Source organism: Sinohyriopsis cumingii, chromosome 13 (genome assembly GCF_028554795.1).
Source record: "Sinohyriopsis cumingii isolate HCF-2022 chromosome 13, ASM2855479v2, whole genome shotgun sequence".
Lineage (NCBI taxonomy): Eukaryota > Metazoa > Mollusca > Bivalvia > Unionida > Unionidae > Sinohyriopsis > Sinohyriopsis cumingii.
Window position 1 is genome coordinate 40,109,529 of NC_142973.1, and position 25,931 is coordinate 40,135,459.

The 25,931-nt window shown below is 34.7% G+C and overlaps 2 protein-coding genes across 7 annotated transcripts in view; one reads left to right on the plus strand and one right to left on the minus strand.

Annotated features, from left to right (window-relative positions):
* The window catches only part of LOC149785262 (RING finger protein 141-like), a 28,035-nt gene extending 19,377 nt beyond the window's left edge, over positions 1–8,658 (minus strand). For 2 of the 3 annotated variants that reach the window (XM_089979127.1, XM_089979125.1), the window contains exons 1-4: positions 8,492–8,658; positions 6,649–6,823; positions 4,705–4,813; positions 1,458–1,621 (exon numbers count right to left, since the gene is read on the minus strand). In XM_089979127.1, the coding sequence (XP_089835253.1) occupies positions 1,458–1,621; positions 4,705–4,813; positions 6,649–6,794 (419 nt within the window). In that variant the 5' untranslated portion in view covers positions 6,795–6,823; positions 8,492–8,658. The remainder of the gene's footprint in view (positions 1–1,457; positions 1,622–4,704; positions 4,814–6,648; positions 6,824–8,491) is intronic. The other variant, XM_089979126.1, reaches the window with a different exon arrangement.
* Positions 8,659–8,705: 47 nt separating this feature from the next.
* LOC149785263 (uncharacterized) overlaps positions 8,706–25,931 on the plus strand; it is a 113,363-nt gene continuing 96,137 nt past the window's right edge. For 2 of the 4 annotated variants that reach the window (XM_089979120.1, XM_089979122.1), the window contains exon 1: positions 8,706–8,777. The gene's annotated coding sequence lies outside the window, so the exon portion shown is untranslated. The remainder of the gene's footprint in view (positions 8,778–25,931) is intronic. The other 2 variants (XM_089979123.1, XM_089979119.1) reach the window with 2 other exon arrangements.

The window sequence follows — 25,931 nt, forward strand, 5'->3', positions numbered from 1 at the left end:
TCCCAATACCAAGGCATGACAAAGCTCCATAGAGTTACTTACCAATAGCAAGACATGACAAAGTTCTAGAGCGTATCAATAATTACTTCCCAACAGCAAGGCATGACAGAGTTCTACCGAGTTACTTACCAATACCAAGGCATGACAAAGTTCTAGAGCGTATCAATAATTACTTCCCAACAGCAAGGCATGACAGAGTTCTACCGAGTTACTTACCAATACCAAGGCATGACAAAGTTCTAGAGCGTATCAACAATTACTTCCCAATAGCAAGGCATGACAGAGTTCTACCGAGTTACTTTCCAATACCAAGGCATGACAAAGCTCTAGAGCGTATCAATAATTACTTCCCAATACCAAGGCATGACAAAGCTCTAGAGCGTATCAACAATTACTTCCCAACAGCATGGCATGACAAAGCTCAAGAGCACAGAATTCAAGTGGAGGAAAAAATGTGCCAAAATATCACCCTGGTGTATTCTGCATTATATGCTAGACAAACATCATAAAAATAAAAAAATTCAATATGAAAGAGAATGTTTTCTATTAAAATTTAAAAACTAAATAACTAGAACATTTATTTTTGCCATGAAATAATGTGTTTTACTGTGGTACATGTTAAAAATACGTATTAACACTAAGTCACACTATGGTGCATTGTAACAACAGACCAATTTGTGCCCTTAAAAATCTCTTTCACTGATTGTGTGGCAGTAGTAGAAATGCCACATAATCTAAAATGGATAGTAAGGGTGATTAGAAACTGGAACGTGCTCAATTATCTCCTTTTGAATTTGTGATGCATTTACAAATCTTGATCATAACAAGGTGAATTTTGTTTTTAGCTTTAGAATGTACCTGAGTGGATTAGTTTAGTGTTAAATGTTTTGTAAATGTAACGCACATCTAATCAAATCTGTTTGGCTTTTGCTGATTTCATTCATTTTTCCATTTCGGTTTGGGTGGTAGCATCTTAAATTTTTCATTTGTGGGGATTTTGTTACTGTAATATGCAACATCATTCACACAAAAATGAAAGTCTGACCAGTGCCAACATGAAGGGGGGGGGGGGACCAGAGATATATTCCAGGGGCCCAGGCCAAAAAACACATTTTAATTTTATAAAAGAAAATTTTTGTTTGAACAAGAACTAGTAGAGGACCTCGTGTTTCTTACCCCAGTGCCCATGATTGCTATCATTGGCCCTGAGTCTGACACCAATAGAACATTCCTTTCAATACAAATAAACTTGAAGCAGAAATGACATTCCAACCAATTTCTGATTGACCAGCTTCATGAAAATACAAAATAACAGAATTTATCATTGCTCATGGAAAATGGGGTGAGAGACTGCACACATCTCAATATATTTGGTGAAACATGCTTTAACAACAGGCAATTCTCCCTCACTACTACAGACAGACAGACAGAAACAGAGACAGAGGAAAGCTTCTTACTGGTCCAAAATTATGGAAGCACAAATGTCAATATTGCCGGCAGCACCATTAGGTAAGGTAGATGGGAGGTTGGATACTTGATCTGTGATCTCCTTGTACACCTGTATATATTGGCGCAGATTTAGAAGCCTTGTTGATTCAATTAAGTGAGTAGTTACATTAACCTAAAAGAGAAGGATTTCAAAATATGAACATGTGCTGTGAAAAAAACTGACATGATTGTTTTATATAAGTAAATAAATTGCAATTTTTTATATAAATATTTGCAAAGAAATTATTTATATAGGAATTTCTTTCTAATATTTGATACTTCCATAGAGCAGTGCTGCAGACAGGATCCCAAGGGCAGGGGACACTGTGCACATTGACCTCCAAATCTGAGGGACACACATATCATTTAGAAGGGCAAATGAAAAACTCAGTACACAATACACTAATAGTGCTATAAAAATGAGATAATCTTGGTTGCTTTAACAGTTTTGCCACCATCACTTTGTGGCCTGCATTGTACTATCATATTATCCATCGAGTTTCATACCCAATAACCAAGAGATTCAGTCTCTAATTTGCACATAACATTCTTGCATTACTCAGTGATATTACTATGTAGCATTACTATGTGTTATGCTAGTGTACTAAATGATTTTTGTTATTACCATTATCAGGGGTCACGCTACTAGGCGAAGTGGGTGACTAAGTCACCTAAACAATTCACACTGTGACATTTTAGAGGCACACTGACTGACCATACTTTTTTAGATGCCCCTCACCTTAGCAAGGTTAGTTCTAGTGTTGTGTTGTAGCGAAATGTATTCATGAAGCCATCAGTAGCTAGGCCTAGTTTTGATATCAATTACACCAACAAACAAACTCTTGCATATTCACAGGCATGTGTTTTGATAGCTGATTAACCATTAACCCTTTCCCCAAGTAAGTTGGCAGCTATCAGTGCTCGATTTCCACTGGATATCCCTCGATAATAAAACACACAAACTTGTGTTTCGAAGCTTTAACAATAGTATGTAAATAGCAATTTATGTTTTAAGATCAGAATCAGTGATCTAGATATTTTAACTGCCCCCTGTACACTACTTCATCATAAAATTAGTCTGAAACTGTGCGTGAACCAGCAACAGGGAAATGGGGAGGGGGGCTAATGGCAGACATCACTATGTCTGGGAAGTACCAGTTTATAATATTATCTGTTTTCATAAATCATCAGGCAAATATATTCAGAAAAAATAGGCAATTCATAGAAAGCAAAATCTAGGTATTATGTTATTTAAGATTTAACTTTAAAATGCAATTATGTAGGTCAGAAATGTATGGGTCAATGCTATTTGGAATTTGCGAGAACAGAGAAGGATTGTAAGGTCAAAGTTGTTTTCTGCCTTCACTCGTATCTGTGAAAATGCAGAGAAAAGCAGCAAAGCAGATACTATTTAACCAATGCCTAAAATTACTACAAGTATGTAGACAAAAAAATAAATCATAAATTTACAATCCTATCAATGAACTGTTGTAATGAAGCAAAGTCAGTTATTACACATTATGAAAACCCCTCCTTCTAAAAATAGGTGCAACCACCTCTGTGTTGATTCGGTTGGAAAGAATGGTTAAGTTCATATACCGACTATAAAGGAACCATGTCTGTAATTTTCTGCATTTTAGTGTCTTATGTATAAATAGTTATGGTAATGTTTTATCCACAACAAAGAAATGAGGAAGAACAGTATGTTTTGAAGACACGTATGCATTTGATCTCATGTACATGGTAAAATTTGTTACAATGTAGTTTGTATTATTCTATTGTTAAGTCATATGACCAAAACAACTTGGGTAATTTTAGACTTGAAAAAAAGTATTCCTTAAATCCAATGTTAAATGCAAATATGCATACTGGGAAATAGAGGGCATACTTCAAATAAGAGAATACACACACACATATACTGCATTTCTTGCTTTGCATCCACTTCTCCCTGTTGAGGTCTCACTTCTCCCTGTTCTATCCATAAAGAGAAGTCACTTTTCCCTAAAATTATAGTCTAGCTTGACCCCTGCATTATGATGTTTATCAAAGTAAACATCATGGGACAAAGTTCTTTAACATTTATTTAGAGTTTCTGAGCTATATGTAAACCCTGTCAAACCTGAAAAGACTTCACTCATGCATTCAATATTTCTGCATAAGTCTAACCAATTTATTTGTAAGCTGTAACAAAATATTATGTACTTCTACTGTTGGCTTGGAAAACATACAACTGAAAAGTTTAGAAGTGTGGTCTGACGTTTGACTAAAAAGTTTCTAAAGTATGCTTCAGTTTGAATGACCTCCAGTTCAGTGTCTGAAGCTGCAGTCAAATAAACTAATGGAATTTAAGGATCTCAAGTAATCATTGTCTTTTTCAATTTACATGAGAGCCACATATAATCATCCAAGCTGTTGTGACAATATGCAAGTCAATACAAACACAATGACCAATACATGTAATTATCACTGTTCTTGCTTTTTTCCACAACTGTTTGGATTTTTTTAAGTGGCTAAATGCTACCTTCAATATCAACACATTTTTGTTTGTTAGATCACACTTCCAGATGATGCTATAAAACCCAAATCTTGATTACATGGGTGTTTTGCAGGTAGAGTAGTATAACATCTGATTTTCTTCTGGTAATGTTCTTCTTTTTCCTTGACAACTCCAGGGAGTGTAAGCTGAAACCCTGGATCTGGAACAAGCCCATATCTGTATTTGGATACAAGGATCATATGTATGTTTTGCTAATTGATCTGTACATCTGTAAAATATGGGTTGTTTCAGTATGTCTTACAATAAAATTGTAAGGGTTAGCAGATCTGTATGTAGTTAATAAAGTTTCCACAACATACACACAAACATTAGCAAGCTATATCTTCTTCATCAATATGGTAATATACGCAACGTACATACAGTAGAACTTCAATTACCTGTCAGGGTGCTGGACTGAGACCATGACAGATATGAGAATAGACAAATAATAGAATATGTACACTAAAAATATTATACAATAGACTGGGTCATCAAAAAGTCATAATATCGACATATGTATATGTACCTGTTTTTAAAATTTTGATGTCCAATGACCTGACAGTTAACAGAGACTGATGGTTAATAGGGTGACGGATAATTGAAGTTCTACTGTATATTAATAAAAATGACACATGGTGTGAAATGGAGTTTACAGATTTTTTTAACCATTTGACTAATACCTTCTGGCATTGGATCTTGACAGTGCCTTTCCACAAAACCGTATCATCTGTGCCACTTTTAACTTGGAAATGGAGTTGTTTACCTCGACAGTCAGTGAAGGACGAAGAACTTAAATATTTAAAAATTCAAATTAGTCTAACTGTAATATCAGCTGAAACTCATTCAAGGCAAAGACTTGCAAATGAGAAGGAAAGAAACATCATGTTCAGAGAACCTAAAACTAATACAGTTCCACTCCGGTGGCCTAGTGGTTAGAATGTCCACCTCTGATGTGGGAGGTTGCGGGTTCAAACCCCAGCTGAATCATACCAAAGACTTATAAAAATGGTACTAACAGCTGCCTCGCTAGGTGCTCAGCATTAAGAGGTTAGGGTTAGGATTGGTCGGCCTTGTGTCAGGATAATGTGACTGGGTGTGACATCATGTATTTGTCTGTGGCATGATGCCCCAGTGCTAAACATCACTATAAACTGTCACAATGCATACTTCATAGAAATATGACTGATTTTGTTTAAAGCTACGTTAAAAATCCAAATCACACACACAAAACTAATACAACTATGTTTTCTTTACAAAGGCTCTGATATTTGCAATTACAATTTAAAAAAAGATTTGGCAGTAAGTTTAAAGGATACATGCATTTCATCAACAAAGTCAAGAAAATAAATTCAATCCATCTGAAATATGGTTAAGCATTCACATAAACAATCAAAATAATCAAAATGTATGATAATATGAATAGATACAAGAATGGTTAAAAAAAATGTAAAAATGTCTACATCTGGAACATTCTTCTTTTGCATCGAGTTTTGAATTATATATGACATGCAGTCAACACTTTAAAGGTGCTTTGTTGTGAACAGTTTGAGTTGAATTTTTAATTTTTCTTCAAATTATATGGATTCTAAGAGGTTATCTTTCCCTGGAAATACTTGTGCTTTAAATTAATTCTTGGACAAGGACAGTTAATGAAATTTATACAGAATTCAAACACTGGAATATTATTTTCCGTGATTCAACAAAATGTTGACACATCAGTATGATACTGACTACAGCATACATCATCGCCTTTCATTTTGGATTTCATTGGGATTTGAACTCAGTTTCATTAGGACTTTTGATTACTACGACTTCTATTTTTTAATTCTTGGATTATTCTTGGATGAATGTGTGTGTATGATTTGGATTTTTAACATAGCTTTAACAATGTTTCAGTCATATCGCTATGATGTCTGCAGTGTTGCAGTTTATAGTGATGTCTAGCACTGGGACATCATGCCGCAGAGATGTAGCATGATGTCCCACCCAGTCACATTATCCTGATACCAGACTGACCAGTCCTTACACTAACCTCTTAATGCTGAGTGCCAAGTGAGGCAGCTGTAAGTACCATTTTCGTAAGTCTTTGGTATGTATGACTCGGCCAGAGATTGAACCCACGACCTCCTGCATCCAAGGCAGATGCTCTAAGCGCTAGGTCACCAGAGCAGTCATCTTGGATTATTTTTGGATCTGATTCACAGAACCATAAGTTCTTTATTTTTTATTTTTACATTTTCTAGGGAAATAAATTATTTGTTAAATTTTACAAAGCTTGTTGTCTTCACTCTTTTCTTGTTACATTTTTGTAAGAGCCTAAATGTAACACTACAAGGACTCCAATTGTGCATTACGAATGTTAACTTAGCTTGCCATTATAAAATTAAAAGTTTTTAATTGAACATATAAACCCCACCAAAGTTCCTGATAAAGTGACCTTAATGCAGAATGCAAAACTTAATCAGACATATGCAAAGACAAAGGCAGGCATTAGTAACAATGCATGTCCCAACCAATTTCATGGCAGATAATAAAAGTAATCAAAGATGATAGTATTTAACATCCAATATAAACTTTAAGGAACATTTACATTGTCTTTGTATTCAATCAATGAATATACTTACACCTTATTGAGTTCAATGACCGAGTCAACAAATTCTTTGTAAGAAATATATGCCATTCGTTTGATTACTTCAAGGTGGTGCTCTAGCTTGCCCTGAATCAGCCCTAACTGGGGTGGTGAGTCAAAGGAACTTTTTGTTTGTCCCATTCGGTATGACTTCTGACACAGACTAGAATCTGAAAGCATAAAATGTGAAGTTACTATACAGTCAAGATTGTTACTAGTGGCTAATCATGGGAAAAGGCAAGACTGACCGTTACAAACAGGTGTCCACTGAACATGCATTCACCTTTTAAAATTTGTTTTTGAACAAATACCATGTACCAATTATCATTATCATTATTATCATGTATTATTATTATTAATAAGACTGTCTTGTGTACACTTGTGTACACTGTACAAAATCATTAATATGGGTATATGTTGCTCTCTTCCATAATTATGTTCCATACAAGCTTACTGCAATCTGCTCACTTTAATCCATCCTATAAATGAAATCATCACTGACTTTAAGAAATCTTTGTTTAACTATCAAAACAATATCTGGATTAGCCAGTTCCTCAACAAGCCAAGATCAAATGAGAGTCAACTTATGCGAGAAGCCTGTGATAAACAAAAAATCAAGAGAAGCTAATTCAATGTGACCCATGATGCAAAACTTCAGCTGCCTTTATGGACATACTTTGAATATTGAATGGGCTCTGATCCTAATGAAAAAGAATGTAACTCATATCTCTTCTCAAAGACAAATGTTTTTCTTCAGTGGCAGCTTTAATTCACTAGTCCAATACCTTACAATGGAGCAAATAAATCTTGTCAAAGACGGAAAAATGACCGTAGTTAAAATTTCCTACCTAAGTAGCCTTTGCACTATCAAGATGTTTGGCTAATGATAAAGTTATTAAATGTATAATGGTATATTGGTTAAATATAAATGGAATGATTACAGTAATTGTACCTTGTCCACCATGACAGTTAACATGATATTTTCATTGTAATTTGTTTCCAAAATAAGGCTTGCTATGCCATATCTGGATATTCTATGATACATTATCAATGCATTACATAATTATTATGATCTGGTTACATTTCCAAATAAGGCAGCAATGTCTTTTAATGCAAACAAAAAAATAAGGCTGAAAACACAAGTAGTTATGAGTTGAACTAATACTGAGAGCAGTTCAAAAGAAAATATCAAAGAACTTAAATGATACTTTACATTTATTTCTACAATGTAATCAGAAATACTGTTATTAAATTAGAGGAATATTTAACTTCTTGCAGTGTACGTGAGGAAATGTTCAAAAATTTTAACAGTAGGCTGAAAAAGTGGCGTGTGTGATGCACATGGCTCATGTTACTATTCTGTCCATGAAATAAGGGTTTTAATACTAGTAATAGGACTTGGACTAGTCCTACATGTAAGACCTGGATGCTGATATTTATGTTTTGGGCATCCAGATCTTACTGCCAAAATAACGGTGCTGTGTAGCATGTTTTCATGTCAACTAACATAGTAATGAATAACAGAATAATATTACAGGTTAGAACCCGCATCGCTTGATTCAAGGACGGATACTCCAAATTTTCTTTGTAAAGAGCCCCTGTGGATACATGTCAACAAAAACGATCAACATAATACTATTGTCATGTGTACACGTTTATCTTGCGCACATATCGACAGCGATAAATTTCTATGGTATCATCTGATGTCCTCAGTCACAAAGCGTCACGAAAAGTCGGTCGGTTAGGCACTAGACCAGATCTATAACACCTTTCCTACATATTAAAACTACAGTAGTATATAGACTCAGTACAGAAATGACACACAATACTTCGCATACGTTTGGTTTAGTGTAAAATCTGCATCAATTTAATTTTACTCTTATTGTTTTGCTGTTTGGTACGCTTTATCTTTTATAAAGCAAATGATCCATATACAATTAGAAACAATAATCCGTCGACTTTTCCGTGAACATTATACATCGACAAAATTCTCCTCCAATTTGTGCATGGGTACCGGAAGTGTTCATAATGTGTAAGCATGAGTACTACGTCATTAAACTTTGCGTATATCGAAGAAGGGAGGAAGTGTTGGTTTTCACCTGTTAAAGAAATTAAGGTGCTCAGGTAGGTGGGTTAATTTTTAGACTTTTGAGATATAATTATGTAATATATGTTTAGATATAGTTTCATTCTGACAGCCATTTGCTGTTTCTAGCACTAAAGTACATTTCTTTTCATTCTCCTTTCACTTATCACATTTACTGGCGAAGTTACATAAAGTAGTCATATATGTAAGACGTCGACCCTGAGATTTATGCAAACATAAATATCAGGGTCGATGTCTTAAATTATAGGACTACAGTAACTAGTTGATAGTGTGCGATTAATCCATTTAATCGTTTGTTTCCCTTATTATTAGATCAGTTCTAATTCTGTTGTACGTAATCGAAATAAGTTGCATTACGTAGCGATGATAAGAAACTCACATGAACTATCCTGGTATACCCAGAATTGCATTTTGGAAAACAAATGACTTGCCAGTTAAAACTATTACAACACCTGACTTGTACTGAGTTGAAAGCGTGTCAGTCAAACAGTTTAAGGAATTAACAGGCACCCATTTTAGAACATCAAAGACTAAACAATTACTATCAAACTTTTGACTGCCAGCCTTTTTTAATTTTTTTTTAAATAACATAGACTTACTCAGAAGTATCCATGGCGACTTATCTTTTAGCTATTTTATTTTTTTTGGTACTTAAAGTCATGGACAGCTCACAGTTTCCAAGTGAAATCCACTGTTGCCTGAACTGTCGTTGTTACAAATTTGATCATATCTGTTGGTTTAACATTGGACTGTTAAATAGTTTTAAAGCAAAGATGGCCACATAGACATCAAGTACAGTAACAAGATTTACTGGAATAAACTAAGACAAAAAAATTACCATACAAAAAGAAAAAATTACTGGAACAAAGGAAAATATTCATAATAAGAATTAAAATGTTTTATAAATGTAATTAGAAATATTTGACTTATTACAAAAGATTGTTATATTTTTACTGAAAATGTTACGCTTTTTAATGAACAAACTGAAAGGAAGCTACTCCTTTATTGAAATTCCATAGTTACCAACTTAAGTTGGATTAATACAGTATATTGTAAAGCTATAAGAGTACAGTAGATTAAAAAATTTACATTTATTTATGATATGATTAATCTTTCATTTGGGGGGGATTCACTGTAATACCTAATTTAAACTAAACTACTTAATTAAATAGTGACTGTAGTATTCACTTACCCTCCTAATATTTGTACCTCTCCACCTGATTTTAAAAATGAAAAACATTCAGGATATAACGACTGTAAAAAAACTTAATTTCATTCATCAATTTATAGTTTCTCAACTGATTTTCGCCAGATAGGCCTTAATATTGTCATCTTGTTAATGTTTTAGACAAACAGAAACTGTTGATGTAAATAATAATAGATAGTCCATTTTCAATACAAACTGTGTTATCTGCAACTAATATTTGTAAGGTTAGGTCAGTGCTCAAAGAAAATTGTTTTTAGACACATGCCCAGGGCTGGTGACTTTAAAAACATCCACAAGCCTTGGCTCTAATTTCTTTATGCCCAAATTTTCCCTTTTTTAATATTATTTGTCACATTGTTGCAATTGCTGCAATTCAGATGTAAATTGAATATGGTTCATTAGTTGGGTTTGAGGGTAATGTATGTATCAGTAGCTATACTCACTAGAGAATAGATGATCAAACTTCTCAGCTGGATTCTCTGAGCAAATCCTGGTCAGAACCAAGTTGATGTATGTCAGTATAATTGCAGTATGTGCAAAGAATGAATTTATTCCTCCCCCTTTGTTCTGCTGGCCATATTGGCCTGTACATGGCTGAGCTTATCTTTATGAAATAGATGCCTTGCTCCAAGACCTTATTTAACCAGCATGTATTCTGCTTTGCACTTTTTGGGTGTGTTAACAGAGTGTATATTTTCTTATGATAGCCTGTCCTACAAACAATCCACTGGTTTTGTCTGCCGTTGAGGGCTATCTCTTACATATATCACAAGTTTTATCTGCAGTTGAGGGGAATCTCTTGCACATATTACAAGAGGCAATTGTTCGATCTTCATTGGCCTGAAACTAAGGAAACTCCTTCAGCCAAGAATCATTGAACTCCCTTTTTTATGTTATAATACCTGTCATGGTCAAGGTTAGTTTTAGTCCATTTTGTTGACTTTTCAACTTTTCACCATTTGGCCGTAGCTTTGTAAGAAAACAATCCATCCAGATGCATTCCATGGAAAATTCTCGTAGTCATGAATAATGGTTTCAAGGAGTCAGCAACTAATTTAAAACAACCGATTCCTTGGGGAAGCCCTACCCTCCAGCCAATGAAATTCATTCTGATGTACCGTAACCATCAAAGTTAACCACCAAAACCATGCAGTACCATATGCTACCATTAGAAGCTGTAGATCGTTTATGTACTAATCTATAAATTTCAGCAGACACCTTGTAAATATGCAATGCACCTATATGCTACTCACTTTTAAGTATAAATGACACTTGTGTATACATTGCTCAAGCTAAACTGGAACTACTGCCCTTTCAAATACAGGCAGGAATTTATTTGTCCACCGACAAGTAATCTTGCAAAAGTTGCTATCTGTAAGAACAAATTTCTGATTTGGATAATACAGAGAATAGATTTCTGTACCCCTGTGCATCCAGTTTACAATGGAATTTATGCATTTTTATTGTAAATATATTCAGCAGAACAAATCTATGTACCACGAAGTCATTTGACTCAATTTAACAGCACATATTGTGGTCTTTCAATATAAAATTATCAGCTATACTTATGTCTACGATACATCTTATTTGGAAAAATGTGAAATATTGCCTGGTTCAAGTAATTTCATTTTTGTTTTGATAATTCTGTCTTTCTTTTGGTCTGGTCTGGTAAATCTAGGCATTGCTCCAAGGAGATAAAACATCTGCTGGAATTTTGTATTTATTTTTTATGAATTTTTAAGCGTCCACTAAAACAATATTTTCTTGTCTGTTTTTCAAAGATTTCATCTAAAGTGATTCCTTGCACAAGTTCAGACATTTCTTCGGAAAGACTTTATATTTAACATCATTTTAAATAATGAGTCACACATAAAAAGTAATATTCCAGTCCTGATCTGATGATAGTCTTATATAAAACTTTCTTCATTGTATGATTGTAAAACAACATTTTAAATAATCCAATCGTCTGACATGCTCTCTTGGTGATATTAATATTGATTGATATTTCTAGAATTTATTTTATCTTCCTGTTCGTAGGGAAACTATCATATGTATCTGTTAGAGCTATACCCAGTGTAAATGTGTATGGGTACGTCAGAACAAGCTAGGCATTTTAGTGCCAAAAAGATGAGTCAAACAGGTTAATTTCCCCCCAAAATTCTCTGAATGAGTCGATAGGGTCAGTGGCAGATGCATACTGAATGGTTTCAAATCAAACCAAGCACTAAATTCTTGTCGTGAAATATGTAAAAGTTAACCATTTGAAATGTACACTTGAATTCATGCTTTTCTATTTAGAAATTAACCATGAGACTAAATAGTACATCTGTAGCGTGTCAAGGCAGGAATGTCAGTTCTGTTCATTTAAGTCATACATGACAAAAGTTAGTGAGGTTCAAGCCTTTGTCTGGTTGCATCTTTGTTGCCTAGCTAAATTTGCACTGTAAGCAGGATTCCACAATAACACCTGCAGCCTGCATGGGGAAGGTAGCTTTCCGAAGAATATAACGCTTAAAGGAGATGTAGGGACGTGTTGCAGAAAATGTAGGGAGAAAAATGGTATTACCTTCAGAATCAGAAAGGGACATGGTACTTGTATCTTCCTAGAAGAGTACTTTAAATGCAATACACCTTACTTCATTGTGAATTGTTGTTTTGTCCTTGTTGTTAATAATAGTGTTTATTATTATTATTATTATTATTATTATTATTATTATTATTATTATTATTATTAAGAACATCAACATCAGATCATGAAAAAGAATGTGGCTCTTATAAGACTGATATACATGTTTTAAGCGCACTTTATATTATTATTATTATTATTATTATTATTAATAAATTCTGAAATTATGAGAGTAATTAACATGTAAAGGTAACAATTCCTTGATATGGTCTTACTCATTATCGATTTTTTTTTTTTTTCATCTTTGCTTAGCAAAAGATACATGTGGGAATAATGCTTTGAAGTTTAATGCATGGTTAGTGTGTGTGATTTGGATTTTTAATACCATATCGCTATGATGTCTGCAGTGTGACAGTTTATAGTGATGCCTAGCACTGGTTAGTAACTGGCATAACGTTTAAATCTTACTGTTAATGACAATAGTCATTAATTATAATGACTATAGGTTACATACGAGAAATACCTAAATTTTTACAACACTTTTATATTTCTTTCTTTCTTCTTTCATGCACCCTTGAAATTCTTTGGATACAGTATCATTTAATTTGTTGAAGGGAAGGATCTGCATGTTTACTTGTTCATAGATGTACCTTTAAAAAAAAACAATTTTGCTATAACCTGTATCATTTTGTGTACTTTTTAATTTCGTCTTTTTAAGAATGTAGTCTTATGCTAGAATGACAGTATAAACCTTCTTCATGCATCACCAGATGGTGTTATTCAGTACAGTGTTTAGTCTAAGCTTTGGGCACAGGTATATTTCTGCTTATGATCATGAAAAATATTGAAATGAAATCAAGTACATAAGTGACTATTTATGTTCCCAGGAAATGAAATGGGGCACTGAGTGGATATACTGTTGCGATAAGTGTATCAATAAACAAAGAAATCTTTTATTACTGTTTTGGCTTCATGGTGTGGTGTTAATCATGGACAAATGTAAAAAATGGCCTGGTACAGAAATAAAACATTGTGGCACAACATCACTTTGCCCATCTAGCCCATCCTGTCTGCCTTTTTCCATTTGTCTCACTTATTTTTCTGTTTATTTAATTTAGGATAACATATATAAATGAGCATTTATCTGTTTCAACTTCTGAAATTTAAAAGAAGAAAAGAAATTCGGATGTGTAAGATCCTTGTAATTGCCCAAAAATGCTCAGTTGTTCCAATTTGCTCAAGATATCACTTTTGGTCTCTGCTGTTTTAGGAATTTCCTAACTTGAGCACTTTTCACTCATAACCTGCAGTAAGAATGGTCAGTGGGCAAGTGGTCTTTTAATATATGACAGACATTGCTCATTGTGCACATTCTTCAGGTTTCCATTATTGAATGCATTTAAAATAAGGAGTAGGGCTGAACAAATCTTGTACTTGGAGTATTTTACTTTAAATCATTTGGCAGACCCTGAAGAAGTCTTGGGGCTGTACACCGTATTTTTTCCTACTTTTTTCTCCAAGTTCATAAAATGAGGAACAGGATCATGACATGCAGTGGATTTAATTTGGCTTCATTTGAAACCAAACAAGTCCCCTGTTTTAATTTAGGCTCTATAAACTTGATCATGTTTGTAAACATGAGATACAGCAATTGCACTTCATTGACCTATTGACTTAGAGAAGGTATGTGGGCTTTATGCCTAAGTAGATAGATAAACAAACAGATAAACATTCATGACATTGATATGGAACATGGATGTCAAATATATGTACATATGTCATCAGCTATGCTGGTCGTAAAAAAAAACTTCTATTGATCAGGTTGAAGACACGCAAAACATTTGTGCCATTCATCCTCAATTACAAATAGCGACCAGTCTCAGTTCATCCTCAATGACAAATAGCGACCAGTCTCAGTTCATCCTCAATGACAAATAGTGACCAGTCTCAGTTCATCCTGAGGAGAAAGTTTTCGAGTTGAATATTACATGCAATCCCCAGTTACAGTCAGTGGTTTTCTAACATTGGGAGAAAACGTGTTTTGGCATTGTGATGTTAATTGAACTTAAACTGCCCTTAAATATTCTTTAAAAATATCTTGAACACTGCAAAAACAACTAAACAGTATAAAAATTTAAAACACACAGCAAATGTTTTTTCCAAAATTATTGTTTGGTCAGTCTCTCCTTTTTATCTCTGCCAAAGGTCAGTTATATTTATTAAAGCCCCAATGCCACCATTTATCATGAATCTCATCCTTCTTCCAGTCTAACTAAAGTTTGGAAGGATGGAAATGATTTGCTATAATAGCTATTTGATATAAACCCTTCTTTCAAATAATCAAGAGGTTCAAATGTTCAGTTTAGAATTAAGAGGTGCCACCCGTTAATTTAGTCAATGAAGTCACTCATAATTCCATTCTTCAGATTCGGCCAATGTGGGTATGTGAGAAAGCTTGCCAGTAGCTTCTTGAGGGTCGGTAGTTCTTTCCGGGGTTTTCCCGGGTTCTTCCTCTACCATTAATACTGGCCACCATGTATAGTCTATCATGTGCTGAAAAATGGCATTAAACCCTACAACAACAACAACAATAATTCCATTCTTTCTTGGGAGAGCTCCAAAAATAATGATGTGCTATATATACATACAACAAATTCTGTTAGTGACTAATAACAAGAACATTTGCATGTGGTACACAGATTGATTCATGAGAGAATGAAGTGAGGAAAGACTGCATTTTTTAAGCAGATCTGAGAAGAAAAGGTGTGAATTAGATAAAAATAAGACTTGGGTGAATATTGATGATTAGCTTGGGTGCTGGAATACTTTGATGTGTGAACTTGGGCTGAAGACAATCCGACATAGTGTGGTGTTGACTTCTTATGTTTACTATGGTGACATCATCAAATCATGTGTTCCAGCTTTCAAGTGAAATCAGTTTACCCATAGATGTCTCCAATTAATATCAGATTTAATTAAATCATGTGAAAAGTGATTTGTGTTTCTCAGTTCAGAGGATAAATTACATGGTTCATAATGTGATGAAATGTCTCTTTTCAGGTTTTATTGGAATCCAATGATGTTTAGGACCAATAGCTTTCAAAATTCAGTATTACTCAAATGATTTAGCATATACAACTTTCTGCACTTAACGGTGGCATTGGGGGTTTAATGAAAGTCATGACCACATTTGATCCATGTATTACTTATAACATCATTATAAAACATCGGGCATTTGGCCTTAAACTCTCAGATTACAACAGTAAGGTAACCAATTAACAGCTTGTTGTGTACACATGTTAGCCTTCTTAATCTGATTACTCAGCCTCAAATCATTACGCCAGTACAAGATTTCCAGTCCCAATTAGACTAGTTCCCATTGGCTTCTGTACTGTGTGGATATAACACACAAATATTTCAATCTTTTTGTATTATAAGAAGAAGAAGAATCTTAAATGTTTCAAAGGTAGTAATTTAAATTTCATCTATAAAACAGTATGTGCTCTATGCTGCCTTTAAAGCAGCATTTGTTTCCAACTGCCATTAGAATCTCGTGTGTAGATGGGCAATCAAATCAACAACAGTAGGAACAAAATCCAGTCAAGTCATAATTGATTCTCTCTTCATGATAAAGATGAAAGATGATCTTGCCAAATGCCCCCCTCTCTCCTTACCCACTATGTCTTGGCATAATGTCGTCTATGAAAAAGATGACTTCTGCACATGGTCATGTGAGGTGCATGAGTGGACCATATCAAGAAAGCATCGGGTGAGATCAGTCATCAGTCATTTCAAGAGATTTCAGCTCATGATGAAGATACAACCGGCATATCTCAAATATGGGGCTGAATAAATTTCCAGAATGTCTTCTTGTCCACATGACATTGTGCTCGATTTTTGTTTTCATTCATGTTCTTTATAAAGTTATGGACAATTGAGAGAAAAATTCTTTGCTTAGGAGTAAATTCAAAAATGGAGCATAGTACATGCACTTGACACAAGGGCTTGAAGATGGCAACAAAACATATTGACATGACATAATGGAGTACTTCTTGTTAGCAATATAATTACATCCTTTACTTGTCTTTTTATTTTTTCCATTAACATTTTTACATTTGCTTTTTAATCTTGATTAGAGTAAAATATAATTAACAGAGTACCAATTGATAATGATAAAGTTAAAAGCAGAACTTTTAATCCAGATTGTCCTAATAATTTCTCAGTCACGAAAATTAGCTTCGTTTGTTGGGAATTCTCCTCTTTGGAAATAAATTCTCTTTCCCAGTATGGTTGTGCTGAATTAAAGCACATGCATGATTTTATTTTTTGACTGATTTAAACCACAAGGTTAGGTAGTAATCATGCACTAGATATGTTGTGGTAAGATACAGATAAAGCTTAATGTTTAAGGCGATTTTATAGCCATTTATCCCACAGTGTGATGCCAGAAGGAGATGCATTAATTTGGTAAGGAATATTTTTTATGCATGTTTTGAAGAAGAAGAAAAAAAGATGGCATGTGGGAAAACTATATTAAATTTGGTAATTTTCTAATCTAGCAATAAAATACATTTGATCTTAAAAATGCTTGAACAGGAGTAAACTGTACCTTTATTATGATGAGACCTTTTTATTTTTCGTATCAACCTGAAACCATTTGATTTGTTGAAAGACCACATTAACATTAGTAAATATGTACCAAAAACCTGAGGATCAGATTTTTTTCAATATCCTTGATGGTTGATCTGCAGAATAAAATTGGCTTCACCAAGAGTAATAAAATGTTAAGTTTAGCTTTTCTGATGCATGTATTATCTAGATCTTCAGTTCATCAATAAGTGTGGTCACAATAATCTATTTTCCATTCACAAATGGTTGAGTTTAAAATAAATTCATACAACTTATATCAAATGTTCTCATGGCTTAGTTTACATCATCTGAGTGTTTCTTATGTTGGAGGAAATTGGAATAGCCCTTATGAAACAAATAATGGATGGGCAGCCATTGCACCTTGCTTGTAGTTGGAACATGAACAGAATCACAGGAACAAAGCAGATGTTTTACCACTGTATGAGACATCTACAAACTGTAATATCTACCTTTTCATCAACTTACTCTATGTACTCAGGATATATATTTTCCAGGGATATGTATCTATCCTAGAAAAACAATGATATGGCAAAATCTGGAAATTTATTGGTATTATAGAAATCTGATCATGATTGATCAGTGGTTTCAGCTAATTGATGATCAATAAATAACTGATTAATTTACCATATGTTTTTTGTTATGCCAAAACAGAAGCTGTTGGGGTATTTTTCAGGCAACCTGATATCTGAAACAGTGGGAATGGAACAGAACAGAATTTCAACCAAATTGATAGCAGAGATTGTAATTAGTTAATTGTTCATTTCAATGTTAATGATGCATGTTCAACCAAATCCAAGGAGCCACAGTGGCCCAGTGTTTAGCATGCTGGACTTGCAACTGAAAGGGTGTGGGTTTGAATCCTTCCATTGGGTCAGCTACTGTGGTGTTTCCTTGGGCGAGGCACTTTACTCTGATTGCCTCAGCACTAAATAAACTAATTGTGTTGCTATGCAATAAAGCACCAAACCAAACCTAACCACTAGTCATTGGATATTTTTTTTACTTGCAGAAACCTTGTGTTTATGTTAAGTTCAGTTTTATGCTATCTTATTTATGCCTCAACCATATCTATGAAGGGGCATATATTGTTTACATGTCTATTATGTCACATTCCATCCCATCTGTTGCAAACTGCATTTCCACTAAGTTTTAATAGCAGCATTAACTTACCTATCACTATTGGGCAGCTGTTACTTTTTCATGTTGAAAATATTGTCCATTCAATGTGAATACATCCTCCCACAGTGTGGATACTTGTCACAAAGACAGCCCATTCATGCACCTCACATGACCATGTGCATAAAACAGTCATTTACTTCATAGATGACATTACGCCAGAATGTCAGAATGGGGTGGTAGGAGACATTGGGCAAAAGTGACGGGTAAGTATTGCATAATTAAAATTAGTTATAAACCGACCCACCCACCACAAATAACATGTTGAAGGTTTTAGTGGATTAAAGTCATTCTTGATGGTAGGATTTACACTGAGAAGATTTGTTATATTAAACAGGAAGTATTTTCCATCAGAATTCATCAGGGCTTTGAATATTTACTTAAACTTCGCCATTCAATTAGATCTTATAGTTGGAAGCATCCGTGTTGTATTGAAACATTTCTTTTGCTAAATCTATTCGAATAAATTTGAAAGTCCATTTTTCACGCCAGTATTCAGATTCAAACTGGCCATATTAACTTTCAAAGGACATTTTTCATGGCAGTACTCTAATACAAACAGGTCATATTAGTAACTTTACTGCTAAATGTTCCTCCACTCTGCCGAATAAGTATTTCTAAAAACAAGGTAAGAATGTTGCTTTTCTATGGTTTGAGATTACAGATTTTGTTGTTGTTAATTTATTCCTCACAGCAATCAGAGCACTGCTGTCATTGCACTGATGAAATTTTGAGAGGTAACCTAGTAATTCAGAACCAGCTTGATTGGGACCAAGCACTGGTTTTGAGTACCAGTGATAGAATAATAGTCTGACTGCACAATATATCCATTATATAAAGCATGCTATAAGGGTCTAGAGTTCAAATATCTTCTGTTGATTATTTTTATTGCTGTTCACCTATATGTTTGAGTCTGTTTAGTAATCCTATAACAATGAAGGGGGAGATAACAATATAGACACTTGAATACCTGGATAAAGGGGAGAAATCAGCTAAGACCACTTGAATATCAGTAGGGTGAGTTTGTTTTGGGACCTAACATGATCAGAGTGTTTGTTTTTCTGCACTGATCATATCTGTTGGAGGACTTATTACCTAGATGTTATTCAGCTTTACCTCCTGGTGTAATACCTAAGGACCGAAAGACATTTTATAGAGATTATACATACAGTATATATGCCGTATGTACTTACTTACAAGTCAGGTCAAAGTGCAAACAGCAATGGTCCTGATCTGCAGTAGCATGATGTCCTTGCAGATCAGGGTCAGTGTTGTTTGTTCCACTTATTGTTGCAAACAAATTGTGCAGACAGATCTTCAGTTGCATTATACAATGTCAGATCTGAGTCTGTGCAGCTTGCAGTTGGACTCATCAGCAAGTATAAACAGTAGATATAAAAGTTCATACCAATGTCTAGCTGAAAAGTTGAAAATTGTATAATACATTCATATGCTTCAGGGATATCAGATAGGTGATAAATCAATGAATTTTAGCAGAAAATAAGTTATGTGCTAGGTATATTTTTGCCATTGAGTTTCACTTTCATATTTCAAGCATCAGTAATACTTTACATCTTTCGGTACTTTCAGAGTCTGAGAAGCAGAAACTGTTGAAGATATTTCAACAAAACTTAGTATGCATATCAAACATATAGAGGTGCTTTTACCATTTTTGTGCATTCAGTATCTTTAATGTTACCATGGAAACAAAATATGGCATAAATAATACATAAATTGTGTTGTGAGACCAGAAGGTACTTGGATAAGTAGTATAAAATTTGACAGCTGGGCAGTAGGGTATTTTTCAACATGAGTCTTTACACAACTGTGGGGACTAGAGGGATACGTGAGGGTACTTTCAATGGGGGATCTTGACACAAGTGGGAACTGGAGGGTTATGTGAGGACACTTTCAGTAAGGGATCTTGACACAAGTGGGAACTGGAAGGATATATGTCAGGGTACTTTCAGTAGAAAACTTGATATAAGTGGGGGCTTACAGGATATGTGACAAAACTTCCTGTAGGAGACTTGACATAAAAGTTGGGGATATTTCTGGCTGCTTTCAGGAGTAGAGGAGACTTTACATAAGAGGAGGACTAGAAGGATATGTCTGGTACTTTCATAAGAGACTTGATATAAGTGGGGACTGGAGGAATATGTGAGGATACATTCAGTAAGAGACTTGATATAAGTGGGGACTGGAGGAATATGTGAGGATACTTTCAGTACAGTTCTTGTCATAAGTGGGGACTGGAGGAATATTTGAAGATACTTTAAGTAAGAGACTTGATATAAGTGGGGACTGGAGGAATATGTGAGGATACTTTCAGTAAGAGACTTCCTGTAAGTGGGGACTGGATGAATATGTGAGGATGCTTTCAGTACAAGACTTGATATAAGTGGGGACTGGAAGAATATGTGAGGATACTTTTAGTACAGGTCTGGACATAAGTGGGGACTGGAGGAATATGTGAGGATACGTTCAGTACAGGTTTTGATATAAGTGGGGGTCTGGAGCAATATATCAGGGTACTTTCTGGAGGAGACTTGACATTGGAGAGAGAATGGAGGGATATGTAATCTCTAGAAGACTGTTTTTATTATTAGTTTAACCCCAGCACACCAGCCATTAAATCATTCTGATTGAGTGGCTTGTACTGTGATGCAATTTTTCTCAATAGGTGTATCAGTTAGTTTTAATGGATTGAAAGTTAGTACTTGGTATTTTATCTGGCTGTAGTTTCACAGTGATCTACTGTATTTCAAAGGATAATATCATTTTATCATAAGCCCCTAGATAAGATAGTATTACAGAATTGTTGTTAAACTACACAAGAAGGAATTTGGGCATTGGGAATCCCATTGCTGCTTTCTTTTGTCTGCTTAATGTTATGTGTGCTTATTTCCGAGCACACCCAGTGTTTAACACATCTCAATATTTGTACTGTTTTGTGCAAACACTGCTAAGGTCTGTTCAGTTTAAATTTACTGGGCATGATGTTGCCACTTTTGTTGGAGGCACCTTCAGTAGGGAAGATATAAAATTAAAAAGACGGAATAAAGGAACAAGTTTGATAATTAGGACACTTGGTTTATTCTTGACATACATGTACCGTAAAATGAGAATGTTTTTAGGTATCTAGGCAGTTGTAAATTTGACTATTGTACATATCAGATTATTTATGATTAGAACTTTGCAGTGAAAAAAAAAGTTCTGAACCAAGATAGCCATATATTCATTGATTCTGATCACAATTTGTATGTATGATGATTGACACATACATGTATAACACAAGTATTTACCAAAGGGTTGGTTTGCAAACCACTGTACCCACTAATATATCCATATGCCTAGAGGTCTGCAGGAGGATGAGAGTGAGCAGGCTGATGTAGCCCCCTCACTATCCCCCCTCCCCAATTTTTAAACAAATGACTTTGCAACCCAACCCCCACAGAAAAATGTCTGCAGCTGTCTATGTCCAATATTATGCCCTTAATTTTGACCTTTGCAGTTGCATGTTCCCACTGTGGGAATACAGTTTCCTGGGCATAGCGAAATGTTTCCATGTTTTCACCCCTTGGATGAGCGAGTTGACTATTAACTTCTCCCTGCCATGTTTTCACTCAACACATATATTTCTTCAACACATTACTTATCCTCTTACTTAAGGTCACCTGGGGCCCCGAGTGGTCTAAAGCGCTCTCCGTCACAGATCACTGCCATCTCACCTCAGTCTGCGTGGGTTTGAGTCTCGAGGTCGGCCAATGTGGATATGCGAAAAAGCTTGCTGGTAGCTTCTTGTGGGTCGGTGGTTCTTTCTGGAGTTTTCTTGGGTTCTTCTTCCACCATTAATACTGGCCGCCATATATAGCCTATCTTGTGCTGAAAAATGGTGTTAAACCCTATAACAACAACAACAACAACTAAGGGTCACCCAATGCAAGCTTGATGCTAACATGGTCCAGCTTATAAAAACCCTTCTAATGCATGGCACCTTAGATAAGTATTCAATTAAGGAAAAGGTATGCAGTTTCAAACCAATTTTTTGATTGTATTTGTACTTACAGTGACTCTTTTTAGTATTCTTTGTGGGGACATTTACCTGTATAAAATTACGAACCAGAAAATGTAACATGGTTGCAATTTTGTTTTTCATCAGTGTTAAAGTTGCCACCAGTCACTGCTGTTTTCAAGGCTCTGCAAAAATATTGTAATGCTTAATCAGATGTAACTGATGCTAGGCAAATTAGACAAACTAGGTGGGTGGGTGGGGGTGGCTTTTATTCAGTTTGAAGCCTTCTAGTTCTATATGCTGACTGACACTCTCTCTCTGCTCTGTGGTTGACCCTAGTTAATCAATGATCTTAGCTGGACCTAAGAGAAAGCATTCTATTGATGACCTTTCTAGATTAATGCTGACCTAACTTATGGTCTGATTGTGTCAGTTGAAGACATTTATCAGATGTACAAACTGAACTGCACAAAACCTAAATCCTATAATAAAATTATAACAGTGTATCCACTCTCCTAAATCCTATAATAAAATTATAACAGTGTATCCACTCTCCTAAATCCTATAATAAAATTATAACAGTGTATCCACTCTCCTAAATCCTATTATAAAATTATAACAGTGTATCCACTCTCCTAAATCCTATCATAAAATTATAACAGTGTATCCACTCTCCTAAATCCCATAATAAAATTATCACAGTGTATCCACTTTCCTAAATCCTATAATAAAATTATAACTGTATCCACTCTCCTAAATCCTATAATAAAATTATAACAGTGTATCCACTCTCCTAAATCCCATAATAAAATTATAACAGTGTATCCACTCTCCTAAATCCTATAATAAAATTAAACAGTGTATCCACTCTCCTAAATCCAAATTATAACAGTGTATCCACTCTTCTAAATCCTATAATAAAATTATAACAGTGTATCCACTCTCCATTCACTCTCCAATCACAATCCATTCACTCTCCATTCACACTCCTTTGTAAAATTTAACATATACTAGGTTTTTTAAAAATGATGTATTAAGTGGGAAATTACTTGTAAAATATTTCCTTATAAGGTTATTAATTTAAATTACAGTGCAACTTCTTTGCTCTATTTTAAGCTCTATACATGTACTTAAAAAATTACAAATTTTGCAACAAATGGTCACAAATCTAAATGTTTGGCTATAAAGGGAAACTTGCTGTCATTGATTCATTGAGTTTACAAACACACATTTCAGCCAATAATAGGTTTGGTTGTTTCAATTTGCCTGTCAGCCTAAACTGCTGGATGTAACAACATACCCCACTGGGCTGTTTAATGGCATATTTAATAGGGATTGTTTCTGTTAAATTTAACAGTAAGTACAGATGCAACATAACTAGACAATAATTACTTTTATCAAGAGAATTATATACAAATGTAAGACATAGTTAGTTACAACACCACCTGAAATAATTAAACCTGGCACTTTAATAAAAGCAATCACTTAATTGATGTACACCAGATGTTATGCATCGTTTAACTTGCACTTGTCAAGGGTAGAAAATACACACATTTATTCTTGGAGTAGGAATCAGCAATCTGTTAGACCCAGAGATGAGGAAATATTAGTTCCATTTTAATCTGCACAGCCAATTGTTACCTGGTCAGCACAAGAGGATGAGTGATTTTCCTGATCTTAACTTTAGTAGACAAAATGCATCAAGTATGCAAGCATTGTATTTAATTCAGTATGGTGCGAACATAGTAATGGTAAGTGCAAACTTTATCCTACATACACTGTATGACTCATTAATGTCACACAAGGTACACTGAAAATACCAGGAGATACATCTTGTTCCGCTCTTGTTGCATTTGTTTAACATTAATTTGCATAGCACTGAAGGCCCCATAGATACATGTATTATCTGATAAACTCAGATAGACCTTAGGTATTGCTGGTATACACTATATTTTAGTATCTTGTCAATCAGTGTGCAGTGTATCAGTTTTGATTCAAGGGTATCTTTAGTATGTACTGTTTATTGGCATTATTATCTTTTGTGACAGGCATCATGATTCCTGAAGAATTTAGGTTAAAGTATCCTTTCTGTCCTTAGGGAACTACAGTGTCTCTAAGTGGTTACCATGCTGGACTCATTAATTAGATGCAGGTTGTTAACTTAATTAAACTAGCAAGCTTGGCTGCAACATTGTCTGTTTGCATTACAGTTTACTCGTATGACTCAGCATGAATGTAGTAGTCTTGTATGCACTAATTTGTAATGAAAAATCAATCAATCAATCAATCACAATGAATATAAATTGAAACTATATTCATAATCATCATTAATATCTACATTTCAAAGTCAGGACACTTAATTTAGGGAAGAACAAAATGCCTTTCTTCCCTCAATATTCCTTGATCCACAAGAGTTACATGGCAACTCAGCCCATGTTGGTGATAAAATTCATCCCCACAGAAACAAAATCTTGAGAAGGGACTAGTTCTGATTTCTCCAGGGCTCAGAACGAGTCCAAGCAGGGTAACTGTGGACTAGCTGTTGACATCTTGCTAAGGGACTCTTTGTGGCCATTGAAATACTGGAGGATGGGATTACCCAGTCAAGTGGGTGGCAAAGGCAAGAACTCCATCTCCCATCTCTGTGGCAAAAAATATTGGAGCAAAGGCAAGACCAAATATCATTGCTCAAAATTTGAAAACCTCCTCATCTAGGCAATTCACCATCTTGATGAAATCCTTAAGAAATATGTTTATGGTGGAAAAATTGATAATAAGCTGAAGCTTAATCCACCTTTTATGGAGACCAGGAAAATCCAGGAGTAGAATTCAGGGGCTGATCACGACCTTCTCTTTAGGAGTTTCTCTGAGTGCTTTTATTTTAGGCACTATAAAATTCACAACCATGTAATTTTACTTCCATCTCTCATGGAGTTAGTTCATAGGAAAATGATACACTTAGGTACAAAATGATACACTTCGGTACAAAATGATACACTTAGATACAAAATGATAAACTTTGGTACAGAATGATACTTTGGTACAAAATGATACACTTTGGTACAAAATGGTACACTTAAGTACAGAATGATACAATTTGGTACAAAATGATACACTTTGGTACAAAAAGTGACATATCATAATTTAATAATGATCATGCTATGCCATAAGCATCAATTTGACAAAAGTGGATTGCTTTATGGGATTGTAATCCAGCCAATTACCACCATTAACAGTTTTCTTGTATGAATCCTTTATAAATTGCTAAATGATTTATTCATATATGGGTCTGCCATTGGAGGCTGTCTGGTAATGATATACTGGCCATGCCTGTCTGTTTTATCAAAGTTTAATCAGTTTTAAATGAAGCAGAACCATTGTCTATCTGCCACATCACGTTATGGGGCAATCCAGAGTGGTAGAGGACAATTAGAGGAATTACCTTCAGTGTCCTTTATCAAGAGCAAGGCTCTTTAATGTGATTTATGTCAGGCTTG